The sequence below is a fragment of the Pseudorasbora parva genome, chromosome 16 (genome assembly GCF_024679245.1).
Source record: "Pseudorasbora parva isolate DD20220531a chromosome 16, ASM2467924v1, whole genome shotgun sequence".
Classification (NCBI taxonomy): Eukaryota; Metazoa; Chordata; class Actinopteri; order Cypriniformes; family Gobionidae; genus Pseudorasbora; species Pseudorasbora parva.
Window position 1 is genome coordinate 12151524 of NC_090187.1, and position 14361 is coordinate 12165884.

General features: G+C 37.3%; 1 protein-coding gene across 1 annotated transcript in view; it reads right to left on the bottom strand.

Moving 5' to 3' along the window:
• myo5aa (myosin VAa) overlaps positions 1-13124 on the bottom strand; it is a 130757-nt gene extending 117633 nt beyond the window's left edge. Inside the window, exon 1 of the mRNA XM_067419641.1 lies at positions 12866-13124. Within this exon, the coding sequence (XP_067275742.1) occupies positions 12866-12892 (27 nt within the window). The 5' untranslated portion in view covers positions 12893-13124. The remainder of the gene's footprint in view (positions 1-12865) is intronic.
• Positions 13125-14361: the final 1237 nt, after the last annotated feature.

The window sequence follows — 14361 nt, forward strand, 5'->3', positions numbered from 1 at the left end:
TTTCAAAAGAATTCAAAGACATTATTGATAGTGTTAATTTAAGTCAATATGACTCATGCACTATATTTCAAGTCACCTGAGACCATATGATAACTTTGTGTGAAGAATGTATACAAGTCTAGAAATTATTAACTAAAATTGTTGAACCCAGACCTACAGTAGTTCCTCTTAGTTTATGAGAGAAGCAGCAATGTCTAATTGGGGAACCAATCCCTCTTTTGATTCTCTTATCTAATAAATCTGCTGATTGGTTAAAAAAAAATTATCTAAACAATTTGCTCAAGAATTGCAGTGATTCACTGGCTTAATGATCTGGTGCAGTGGTTAAGCGCACACTGTTATCATGTCAGTAAATTCTGATTTTTAACTGATTTCACTGATACAATGGGGCAAAAAAGTATTTTAGTCAGCCACTAATTGTGCAAAAAGACGAGAGAGGCCTGTATTGTGATGCTATTTTTATCATATGTACACTTCACTATGAGAGACAAAATGAGAAAAAAAAGAAAAAAAAAAGAAAATCACATTGTCTTATTTTTAAAGAATTTATTTGCAAGTTATGGTAGAAAATAAGTATTTGCAACTCAGCATTTTTTCTCCTCCAAAGACAAGTTGAGTTTTTACCAAAAAATTATATTTTGGTTTCATCTTAGAATCTTTGGGATCATCCAAATGGACCCTAGCAAACTTCAGATGTACCCGGACATGTACTGGCTTAAGCAGGGGGACACGTCTGGCACTGCAGGATTTAAGTCCCTGGCGACGTAGTGTGTTACTGATGGTAGCCTTTGTTACTTTGGTTCCAGCTCTATGCAGGTGATTCACTTAGTCCCCCCGTGTGGTTCTGGGATTTTTCTAACCATTCTTGTGATCATTTTGACCCCACGGGGTGAGATCTTGCATGGAACCCCAGATCGAAGGAGATTATCAGTGATGTTGTATGTCTTCCATTTTCTAATAATTGCTCCCACAGTTGATTTCTTCACACCAGGCTGCTTACCTATTGCAAATTTAGTCTTCCCAGCCTGGTGCAGGTCTACAATTTTGTTTCTGGTGTCCTTTGTTAGCTATTTGGTCTTAGCCACAGTGGAGTTTGAAGTCTGACAGTTTGAGGTTGTGGACAGGTGTCTTTTATACTGATATACATGCAGATAACAAGTGGAGGACAGAGGAGCCTCTTAAAGAAGAAGTTACAGGTCTGTGAGAGCCAGAAAATCTTGTGGGTTTTTTTGTAGGTGTCCAAATACTTATTTTCCACCATAATTTGCAAACAAATGCTTTAAAAATCAGACAATGTGATTTTCTACATTTTTAATTAAAACAAATTACAGGCTTCTCTTATCTTTTTAAGTGTGAGAACTTGCACAATTGGTGGGTGATTAAATACTTTTTTGCCCCACTGTACCCAAAGCAAGTTGCCTCACAACAGATTTTTTTTTTTTTTAATCAATACGTATCAATACTAAGATATATAAAATTGTTCCAATATTCATTTTCCACAGTCAATACATATTGAAAATTGATTCATAAAAAAAATAAACAAATATAAACTTGCAATTGTGAGTTATAAAGACAGAATCAATATAGAATCTTAATTCAGAGAAATAGTCATATTTGTCTGAGTCAAAATATATGCCGCAATTCAGATTTTTTTTTCTCAGAATTGTGAGATATACACTGACACTAAATACCCCATTGTAAAAACACAAATACAATGAGCGAGCAAACATTTAGGTGAAATAATTGTAATGGTAATTGATGAACGTTTTTGTAAATATAAGCCTAAATTTAAATCTGTTCATCCTGTGTCGTCAGAAAATGTGGATTTTTCCGCTCAATTCATTCGGATTACTGTTACAATGTGTCATGAACTGTTTTTAAAGTTTGAAAATATTGAAAACATGCCTAGAATTTCATTGGATGGACAAAAAATTATGATAATATTAAAAATATCTATATGGTGTTTTTTTTTTATTTTTATTATTATCCCATTGTATTAAAAAGGGTATCAAATATCAATATTTTTCAAGATAATGTATCAAAGTTAGAAATTCCAGTATCGCTAACCAAGATAAAATACAATTCTTCAAGCCTGTGAACTTTGGGGCTGTTGCTGTATTTACTTAAAAATAAAATACAAAACCATTTGAGCAATATGAGAGGAATGTGATTATTTGTGTATGTTTAAGAGAGAGATGGGGGAAGGGGGAGGGTACTTTACAAAGCATTTGTAAATCGGTTAACAGCCAAACAGAGATTATAGAATTAACCCTGAGCTTTCACTTCAGAAGTCGCAACTCCTTTTCCCCTGTACACTTACACTTCCCTCACTCCACTCATCCTCTCAAAGATAAACAGATATCCATTTTTTTCAAACACGTTGATCACAATTGCAATTTCATATAGACAAAGAGGTCAGATTCAATCAAAGTGACTCAAATCCTCTGTAAATCTTGATGATGTTGAATGTCCAAACCCCCAGTTGCACTGGTCTCTGGTACAGCCCTCTGGCTACTCATAAATTCATAAAACAAGACAACAAAGACACACCATAATCCACCGCTCATTCTAGACAAACCACATGGCTGTCTGTGTCAGAGCTTGAAGATTACAGAATCAATTAAATGAACTTCTTCATCTGTATGACATTCACATCTCAGCTGACTGCAAACTGAGAGAGAAATATGTATAAAGGGAAAAGTTCACCCATGTGACACCTCAGCAAGGGTGTTTTTGAAAACTGTCCAAAACTAAAAAAGTATCATAAGAGTGTATATTACATTATCCTTTGAATATAAATGTGATATTATTACAATAATATGATATCAATATTGAGTTTTGTAAAGTTATATTAAGTTACAATAGTAACTAAATTTTGCACATTGGTTATCATACTTTTGAGAATACAAGTATAAATAAAAAAGGACTACTTCTAAATACTATGGTCTACATTTAAGATACTTTTATGGTGTGTTTGTGTCCTTTTTGAAGCTTGACAACCTTTTGCTTTCAATGTGCGGAAAAGAGCAGTTAAGACATTCTGCTAAACATCTCCGTTTGGGGTGAACTATCCCTTTAAATGTTACATGGTGCTCTGGGCTTTGACCTCACAGTTTAAAGGAGAAAACAAGGAAAAATAGAGAGCAGACCATCACATGACAGACGCTCATGTGAAAATCTGCTGCCTTCTGTTTCCCAGAGTCTCCCTTCACCAGCAAACCCCTTCTCCCACCGCACTATTGACCAGCTCTCACATATGCTTGCCAATAACGCCTGAAATCCCTCAAAATCTGTTTGTCGGATAACAATAACTACATTGCACTTGTTTACAGTTACTCCAAGCATTCCAAAGCCAGGTTTCTCTGGGGCACAGAACAACGTTAACAACACCCATTCTGATGAATAACCACAGCCAAGACAGGATCTCACCCAAACGTAATGATGCAAGATTAAATTCGATCAAATTAAATGGCGATGCAATGTACACACGGACAATAAAGTCCCATGATATGAGATCACGGGCCATTTCTGTCAGGTCACTGAGCAAAGCGTCTTCCTTATAAGCATAATTGTTGCATGATTCAATCCTTATCAGTTCACAGTGATTCATGGATACAGCATGACCACTACAGAAAATGTTTCCTTTGAAAAAACCAATCACCCCTAAAAGTAAAGTATAAATATTAAAATAGGCGAGTTTTGGAGCTAGTATTGGATACATTTCTGTATTTTTTTGTATACCTCTACAAGTAATGTTGAACCAAAGTGATGTGTGTGTGTGTGTGTGTGTGTGTGTGTGTGTATGTGTGTGTACTAGTAAGTGTATTACTAGATAGTACGCTAAATTATTAGACAATGTTAAATTGAATGCACTTTTACATTTTTATTATTATTAGTAGTAGTAGTAGTAGTAGTAGTAGTAGTAGCAGTATCTAGTTAATTGATCTAATCTGTGCATCCTCAATAACAACATACAGAGTATTTACTGAACTGAACCCAAACCATGAAAAGAGAAAGTTGGACATTTGAAAATATACATCTATAATGACCAGGTACACCAAAAGCAGGTGCAATTAAATAAGAATTAGTTTTATTTAAAACAGTTCGATACAGAACTGGTGTAACCACCAGGGATTTTCTAACCCATTCAAAAGCCCTGATCACCAACTGAGGAAGTAACTTAGTGCATCTTGTAATTACATGCGTTCAAAGCAAGCAGAAGGATATTAATTCCAGTACTTACTTTAACAAACATAAAATCCAACTCCTGGTTCATGTTTAAAGCATAAACTGCTCTATTTCATACTGAAGACTAAAAGAATGAAGTCTGCCCTATTTCTGCCAGAGCTGGGAAACGGGTTATGGATCGCTCAATGCATCTGATTGGATCCCTGATCCCAGGCGGATATATATTAAGGGACTCTGGGAGACGGCCTTCCAAGTAGATGATGCTCTAGTCAGCCGAGAGAACTGTTTGTCTGTATCATCAGAACAGTTGGAGTTCCAGAACATCCAACCCCTCTAGTAGTGTCACATGAGCAGGAACAGTTTTTCTTTTCTTTCTTTTTTTTTAAATGCATAATTTTGCAAAGCATGTACAACTGTTGCTTGCAGAAGGGACGGTCAGTAGACAGAATCAAAAAGAGAGATAAGCTTAAAACTTGTATGTGAACATGCCAACAGATGCCAACAGATGTAGTGAGCATCTGGTGCTGTAAAGCAGGGACCCTGTTTAACGCTCATTCTATTTACCCCTATACATAGCTTATTTACCTCATAGTAACGCATTGCACATGGAAGCAATCAGTGGTTTGCCAATAAAAAAAAAGAACGGAGTCATTCACATATCTGTTTATCTACTGATAACATGGTTACAACATAGAATGTCCAAGACGATACAAAGATAAGCATCCATGTTGGTTTTGAGAAACTTTTAAGGCACAGAAATACTCACAGCAAAGTTTGTTCTTCTTCTTTGCTTAATAGTAAAAAGAAGTTCAAAAAACATGACTAGCAGTATAGTGTTAGCGAACATCCCAATATTGCTGAAAGCGAGGTTTGGATGAATATATGTAACTTTGTGCTGCATGCTTTCCTTTCAATAACAAAATAAACACACAACATAACAATGGAGAGAAAACAGCAGTTCAGAAATTATCTCGATAATAGCGACGTGGATATGTTTGCACGAGCACTCTTAGTCAAGTCACATCATGTTTATTTATATAGCACTTTATAAAATATATTGCTTTAAAGCAGCAGATTTACAATTTTAAAAATGAAAAACTGTGCAAGTGTCTTTTAATTAAAATTACTTCAACTTCTACTATAAAGCAGCTCTACAGTGTGTTCGTGTTTTTACTGACCTTGACAGACTGAACATAAAAAATGAACAGATTTCCACCTCCCTCGAATAATTACAAATTGCCATATTCCCAACACTCCCCATCCTTATTTTTGCTAGAGTGACAAAACATGTTACATTTTGAGGTTGGTCTGCCTCAATGGTCTAACAGTGCTCGAATTAATGAAATTGCCAATCAAATCAAAGAAGGTTGGACTTAACGAATTCCAACTCGACACTTCCTAGCCAGGGTTCTAAATTAAAGGTGAACTATGTAGTATTTTTGCAGGAAAATATCCAAAAACCACTAGGCCAGTGTTATATATTTTGTTCAGTTGAGTACCTACAATATCCCAGATGTTTCCAACTATTTGTAAATTGTGAGAAAATTGCTATTTTAACTAAGGACAGGGACGTTGCAGCATTGCATTTGAGAGAGTCGCCTGTCAATTGCGTCATATCTGCGTTACCCTCGGTTTCGGCTTTTATTTGGCAGGAGCGCTTTATTCTTAGCAGTGTGAACAACTGAACGCACGGAGTAACGTCATAACATCGTTTTAAACACACTTAAATGTATCTAATATGATAAACAGAGCTCCATTACCTCAAAATCATAACTGGAAGAGCGGATCTGTGCAGGCGCCCGGCAAATGAGTCCCGTCCCGTCATAATAAAAGTCCCGGTATTCGCAAGGCGGGTATTTGTTTAACAATCGCTCCAGCAGCTTTGCTCAGGTCCATAACACTCGGTCCTACTCTGCTTTAGACTACAGTAACGTTAATAACCGCATGCATGAACGTGATTTCTGCCCGAGTCCTATTTTTCACCGGCTGTGATGAGAAGACCACATCTCCCAAGATGCTGCGCTCACACTTTGCGTCATCAAACTACGCATTTGTTATGAATAGGCGCCCTCCAGTGGACAAAAGCTGCATAGTGCACCTTTAAAGGGGTACTTCAGTGCAGGGAAGATGAATCTATATTTAAACTGGGACATTAATGTAGTAGAAATGTGAAATTATTTTTTGAATTTGGTGCCTTCTAGACTGAGAAAAGACAGAAAATGTATTTTTGTCTCATGGAGATGAAAGACAACAATTCCCAGAATGCTTCGCTGCCCTGTGAGGCCACTCCCAAAGCCACAACTACTAGATTACAGTGACTGATTTAGAGAACAGACACTACAATTAAATACTGAACGTGTATGTTCAATATAATGAGTGAGTTGCCGCGCGAGTATCACATCACTAACGCTGCAGGAGTCAGATTACATTTACCGTGATGAGAGCTCTCGTGATGAGAGCTGAGGTAATCGCGACCGCACTCGCGGCATACATTGACAACACGTGTTCATTCTGGCACATTTTCCATTCATGCCTTTGGAATCTTAACTTTCATAGGAATTCATTTGAGAAGTTAAAACACTTTCATTGCTCAGAAAAGCTCAGTTTACATGAATGCCTAAAAAATCCTCTCCTCCTATTGATGGAAATGAGAGAGTGAGGGGGAGATTTGAGGGAGGATTTTTTCAGCCGTGACTTTTTACTGCGCCGAGGCAAATTACTCTCAGAAGGGCTATTCCGCCCTACATTATAGTTATCCTTTTAAACCTGCTTAGAAAAGCACCACGTTTTATTTTGTGTCACCTCACCATACTTGATCGTTCAACTATTCGTGTAACTGTATTTAAATAGGGAAACCGTGGAGGTGTTTGGTCGTTTGTGTACAAAATATATTGGTCTACCTCATGGAATCTCAAGGGCATAAATTTAGATATAAAAGGAAAATATAACCTCATTATATAAAAATATTTCTTTTCACACAAAGATCCAGACGGTCTGTTAGTATACAGTTTTGGGTTCATGTGAGAGTGCAATTCCACTCTCGGTCATAAGGAACTAGTGATTTTGCAGAAAAGTTAGATCTTTCATAAGATTCACAAGCAGCAGCCTGAGGCAGAATTCCATAACATAGCAAAAAAAAAGAACCAGCCATTCCCCGCATCAATGCGAGTTTTATCCAGAGAACATGAGCACACACAAATACCTCCGTGTTCTCAGTGTTCCTGCAAACCTAAGGAAATTGTGTATATGACTTTCTGGATTTGGTGACCTTTGAGAAAGGATAGGAAAATCTCATGCTAACTTGCAGACGGGTAAATAAAACATTCAGACATGACATAATTGCAGTTAAGATCATTATAACAATGCTTTGGTTGTCTACTGACAGTCATAACAAAAACACCACAAGATTACACTGCATTAAAGGCACAATATGTAATGTTTCAGCATTAAAAATAGAAAAGATCACTATATCTATGTTATATATTTTTTAAAGTTGTGTGTTTACATTATCCCGACAGTTCCAATTAACTTCTAAATCCAGAGAAATTAATATTTTAATTCGAAGACACGGACCGTGTCTTTATTTCCGTTATGTCGCCCGTCTTTCACGTCATATCCACGTTTGCGTCTTGCTTCCTGCGGAACTCGGCATAACCGGCAAACTCAAAGAGGAACACTGACTGACAGTATAAGGGGAACAACACCCGTATAAAAAAGTCTGTATGATAATGGATCATGACTACTCTTTGCCTGTACGTTTTGCCAGCTCAACAAAGCGCAAACGTACGTGTGAAAAAAATGACCCGAGAAGATTTTGGGGCAGTAGAAGAAGCAAGAGACGTGTAAACCTTGGAGAAGCCTTTGAAAGATGGCGAAATCTTCGTGACAAGCTCGGACTCAGTGCCGTTTCTAGGCATAGGCAAACTAGGCGGTCGCCTAGGGCGCCAACAGCTGGGGGGCGCCAATGAGCCCCCACCCCAACAAGATTTTTTAGTTATTTCATATATATTTTATTATTAATATTTCGTACTTTTGCTATTTCAAGGCATTATGATTAGTTGTGATTATTGGAGTGAAGTCGCCATGGTGATAGTGGCGCTGCTGTAATGAAATGAGATCATGTAGAGGGCGGCAGGGAACGTCGTCATCCGAGGCGTTGTTCCGAGTGAAAAATGCGGATAGCTCACTTAATGTAACTGGAGTGGATGTAAACACGGAGGCGATTAACATCACTTTATTCCCCGCTGAACTCTCATAATAATCCCCACACATGGGAGCTCAAGACTCAGTGCGCACATACACAAAATGCAGACTTCGTTTGCAGGGAGCGCGCGCAACTCTTAAAGGGGCCACACTATATTTCTACTCGTTACAGCGTGCTTTAGTTTCATCATCATGAAAAGGTCAAAGCCATCAGGGGCTCAGTATCGTAAAAAGAAAAACGAGGAAATATAAAAAAGAAAGCGAAATATACAGGTATGTTAGCCTACTTATTGGTTACTTGTAGGCTACTTGTTCTCTACTAAGCTGGTCGCTCTATCATAAGGTTGAGCCAAACATTACACTGAATATTAGTACTGGACGGACCACACACCATGCTCATTTCAGGTGCAGAACATTATAGCAGTTCATTTGAATAATTTTTTTTTACATCAGAGATAACTGTTTAGTGTAAATTGATCAAGTAGGCTAATACTGTCACCATGGGCGTCACTAGGCGCTTTTTTATGAACTTATGCATCAGCCCCCCCTAAAAAAATATGTGATTAACCTTTAAAACATATGAAACTGGCGCGAGGCTTCGGCTACGGCTTCGTCCCATCTTTTAGTCTTTGTGTCACTGTGTTCTTCAATCCGCAGCGGTGCCAAGTGACATGGTTTTCAAGCTATTGTTATCTAATTTTTTGGCCTTCAGAACATCTTAAAATACACGTATGTAGATCATAGAAATCAAAAGTTTCTCGGGGGAGCATGCCCCCCGAACCCCCAACATCTGTGATCTCAGTGATAATAAACCTAGCTACATTATTCGATTAATGCATGTACAATATGCCCATGAAATAAGGAAGTCATATTTACTTAATAAGTTGTAGTTTAAAAAAAAAGGGGGGGGGGGGGGAGGGGGGGGGTGCAACATATGAATCTTGCCTAGGGTGCCAGAAAGGCTAGAAACGGCCCTGCTCGGACTGCAGAGAGATATGCTGATCTCGCTTGCGTTTTAATAAACAGGTCATTTAAGTAACCATTCAGCTAACATAATAATCATATAATCATAACATGCTGTATGTTTGCATATTGCATAACGATCTTGACCACATTGAGACGCGTTTAGCTGAATACGTATACATTTTGTATTGTATCGGCTTTTCAAACAGGCGGATTCTGTGTTTTTGGAGACTGAAACTGAGACTTTTTAAAACTGATTCAAAAGTATATTTCTATCCGTATATTTGGTGACACGATGATGTCATGTGTAAAACGCAGATAGACTAGCTATTATTGGTTTTATATGTAGCTGGAGAAAGTAACGTTAGCTTCATAAGGTAATATGCCACTATCTTGGTCAATTAATATAAGGTGACCGTCACTTTTATCATATGTTAATACTAGCTACATATAATATTGATTTAATAATGATCTACTTATTCATATATCTCTGAGTTCCAAAATAAATGTTTATTAGAATGATTGATGAACGTGGGGAGCGACACAGCGCGTGTTCCAATGAAAAACGTATTGCTGGTGCTGTTTCTCTCATTTACTATGTTTTATGTTGGTAATGATAAACTAAATTGAAATTTATTTCCTTATTGAACAGTTGATATACAGAATGTTCGACAATCGCGGATGCCATGTCAACATATCTATAATTTGAGTAACTCAAATTATGATGCGCGGTTAATATGTCAACATAGCCTACCAACTTATAGGTATGTTGACATAGCGACCGCCCGCACAACATTCTGTCTCACACATTAGCTAACGTTACTGATAAGTTTGTTTAGTAACGGTAGCTCGCTGCTATTTCATTAGATTGACATTACATAACGTGAAAAGCCGTAACTAAACTTAACAATAATAGAGATTTAATATAACAATTACCTTGTCAGTGAACATGTTTTCTGCTGGAGATGCCAGATTCGCTGGTTGACAGTGGCAATAATGACAACAACTCCCATGAGCCCACGCACTTTCCCGACGTCATCAAAGTACGTCTGTTGTTATTATTTTGAATGAGTGACCCCTAGTGGCCAAAAGTTGCATACTGCACGTTTAAAGGAATAGTGCATGTAAAAAGTTAAAATTATGTAAATATACTCATGTTGTTCCGAACCCATACCGTGACTTTCTTTCTTCTCCAGAACATTTAAGATATTTTGAAGAATGTTTCAACTGTTTTTGTCTATATAATCAAAGTCAAGAAACGTTTAAACTCCAAAAAAACAAAAACAAAGGTAGCGTGAAAATAATCCATACAACTCGACTTGTATTTTCCAATGTCATTTGATGTTAGTTGAGGTTTGAGGCTTGAGTTGCGTGGGTTGAATGTCTTGATCTGATTTGCGACTTGCATTTTTCGAGCTGTTCATCATACAAACTGATTGCAGAAATTTCAGAAGATTCATTTTATGCTCTGTCTTTTTGATGCTTGAAAGATTTGGACCCCATTGACTTTCATAATACGGACAAAAACAGCATTCTTCAAACTATGACCTTCTTTGGTGTTTCGCAGAAAATAAAAAAAGTCATATAGTTTTAGAATGACAAGAGGGGGAGTGTATGACTCAATTCTCTTTTATTCATCCAGTACTTTAAAGGGTTAGTTCACCCAAAAATGTAATTTATGTCATCAATGACTCTAATGTCGTTCCTCACCCGTAAGACCTCTGTTCATCATCGGAACACACTTTAAGATATTTTATATTTGGTTCGGGTCGCCAATGTCAGGTGATTTTAGCAGTTCGGGTTGCGTCAAACTGCTGAAATCACGAGACATTGGCGACCCAAATCATTGATCGATTCACTGATTCATGAACCATTTGAATCTTTTTGGAGGAACACAGAAGAGAAGACAATGCTGAATAAAATCATAGTTTTTGTTATTTTTGGACCAAAATGTATTTTCGATGCTTCAAGAGACTCTAATCAACCAACTGATGTCACATATGGACTACTCTGATGATGTTTTTATTCCCTTTCTGGACATGGACAGGTAAGTGTGCATAGACTGCATATGCTCTGGGACTAAATATAAAATATCTAAAACTGTGTTCCGATGATGAACGGGTGATGAACGACTTTAGGGTGAGTCATTAATGACATGAATTTCATTTTTGGGTGAACTAACCCTTTAATAGGCTGTAGTCAATTCAAATGTTGAACGCTTTGTAGTGAAAAAATGAGTTGAGTTTATGACAAAAACAAACAAACAAAGGGGTTGACCAAAATGGGGTTTTTAATAGCTTTATATGAATATCTGGAGCAGGGTGGCCAATGTCTTATATAATTTAAGTATACCTAAAACAAAATGTAGGATTTCATTATTAAATGAGATAAAACAAGCAATACTGTATATCAGTTGACCACACTACCCATTTTAAAATCTATTAAAAATAACCCTTGTCAAAGTACAAACCCTTGTACATATACTAGGCTTGAATCTAAATAAATGTGCGGTGCTCTAGCATCTTTCAAAAGGAGTGCATTTACAATAAGACAGCTGCATCATGGGGGATGGTAGCTCCTCCCCCTTCTCTCCCTCTCTTAAGAAAAAAGCCATTCGTCATCTGAGACATCATTACGACTACATACATGATGATGTCATGTTTCGACTGCTTACGCAACAATATTCCAATGGGTTTTTTTCTCAAGGAGACACGCCTTATGTGCAGACCGGCCTACAGGATAAAAACTACAATGGAAGACGCGTGGATGGATGCAGCTGATATATTAGAGACAGGATGTTCTGTTAGAGATGCTCCCATCAGCACCAGAAATAGTTGCATCATCCCATGCAGGCAATGATGCTCACATCAGCACCGCCTGCATCCCACTGGCTCTCTGCGGTCAGCCTTCAGCTACAACTGTGACCCATATCAATACATAACAGGCCTTTGAAAACCTCAGCTTGCCTGCCCAATACTACGAATCTCCAAGGATGCAGAAGGTGTTAGTCCTCCTAATACAGTTCATAACATATTTGCAATGCATCATTCTAAATCAAATGACTAGAAAAGCAGGAAATGTCATTGAAATGTATTTGTAGTCATATTAAATGCTTTGATTAATGCTGCAATACGTTGGGATCCCAAATAATTAAGGTTGTTAATTTAAAGGGAAAATCGTGTATTCTCTGCAGACAAAGGGAAAGCTCTAAAACACAAGATATGACTGCATAATAGATTTGACATATATTCGTATAAACATTATACAATAGGTTGTTCATCCGAAGTAAGGTGTGCATGATGAATTGCTTAATTCAAATGATCAGAGGACAATAATGACAACATATGCCCTAAGCATCCAACAACCCATGAGCAACGAGCATCAACAATGACAACACTTTCAGACGAATGTAGCCATTTGCATCGCGTTAACACATTTGCATTGCATTTACAGTCTTTTTGACATCGGCAGTCGATGGCAACGCGATCAGATGCGGAGCGTGTGAGTTTACCTTTGTATATAATTCAGACGCAGCCATGATGATGGTCGCACAATGTTCCTGCAATCACAGTCAACTGAACATCCGATCAGCTGCGAACATTCAAATCTCTCCTCTAGATCCCGCTCAGTGAAAATCCTTTAGAAGAATGTCATGAACCCAGAGGCTTCGGTTCATTCCTCATGAATCTGCCCGTGTTTTTGGCGTGTCTCCGTTCGTTCCTGGGTGCGATCTATGCAGGGAATGAGTCAATGAAAACGCGGTTGCCATGACCGAGACAACTAATGACGCAAGAGTGCGCTCTGGTGGACTACTGGGCCATAACAAACTGGCACCCGTTCTTTATTATTAGCGCTTTGTTTTTTGTTTTTTTTGTTTTCTTTATTTATTTATTTATTTTTTAATGAGGACACATAATGAAAATGATTCATCAATGTACAGATCATTTTATTAAAATATAAAATTACAATTAAATTAGCAAAAATAAATTAAAGATTTATAGAGGTCCTCACTGAACCCCTCGCATAGTTTTACTTTAGTATTTTTGTATAAACATTTTTGTGCACAAAAAGTATTCTCAACGCTTCATAAAATGGAGGGCGAACCAATCAAATGGACTATTTAAACATTGGTCGCTACCTCTGGGACATGAACGTGTTAATTAAATTGCAATTAACATTTGCAAAAAAAAATATTAACGGAGGGGTCAGCAGCGAGGTCTCGAATTTCATCACAAATATCTTCATTTGTGTTCTGAAGATGGAGGTCTTGCGGCTTAATTTGGAACAGGGTGTGTAATTTGGCCTGTCAATTCAGAAGACAAACCAATGGGTTTTGTGAAAGCTGAATGACATGTCAGTGGCACACACAAAAAAAAAAAAAAAAAAAAATCCCTGTCGGCCCACTGGGAAAATGCCCTACCAGTCCAGCCCTGACCGGTACACATTTATTGTGAAAGTCATTTTTAATTGAACACCGTCTTCAGGTTTATACATTAAGTAGCCTATATACAATTTAAATTTGGAAACAATGTTTTATTTAAAATGTTACACTTACTAGGCTATTTATCTAATGTTTTTTCATACATAAAAATATAAAGATGGATTTAGGGGGTCCCCCATAAAGGTGCATCATATTTGGGGGTCCTTGGCATTGTAAAGTTTGAAAACCCCTGCTTTAGTTCACCCAAAATTATGACTCAACCTCATGTCATTCCATGCCCGTAAGACCTCCATTCATAAGTGTATGCTGAATAAAGATGTTGTTTTTGTTATTTTTGGACCAAAATGTATGTTTGATGCTTCAAGAAATTCTAACTAATACACTGATGTCACATATGGACTACTTTGATAAAGGACAGTATACTGTACATACATTTTCAATTGATTGACAGCTTTTGGGCTACATATAAAATATCTTAAACTGTGTTTAAGATATCACCCAACCCTCGCCTCGCCGGTTGAATTTATTTGAACAAATATTACAATAACATTGTATATATTGTAAAA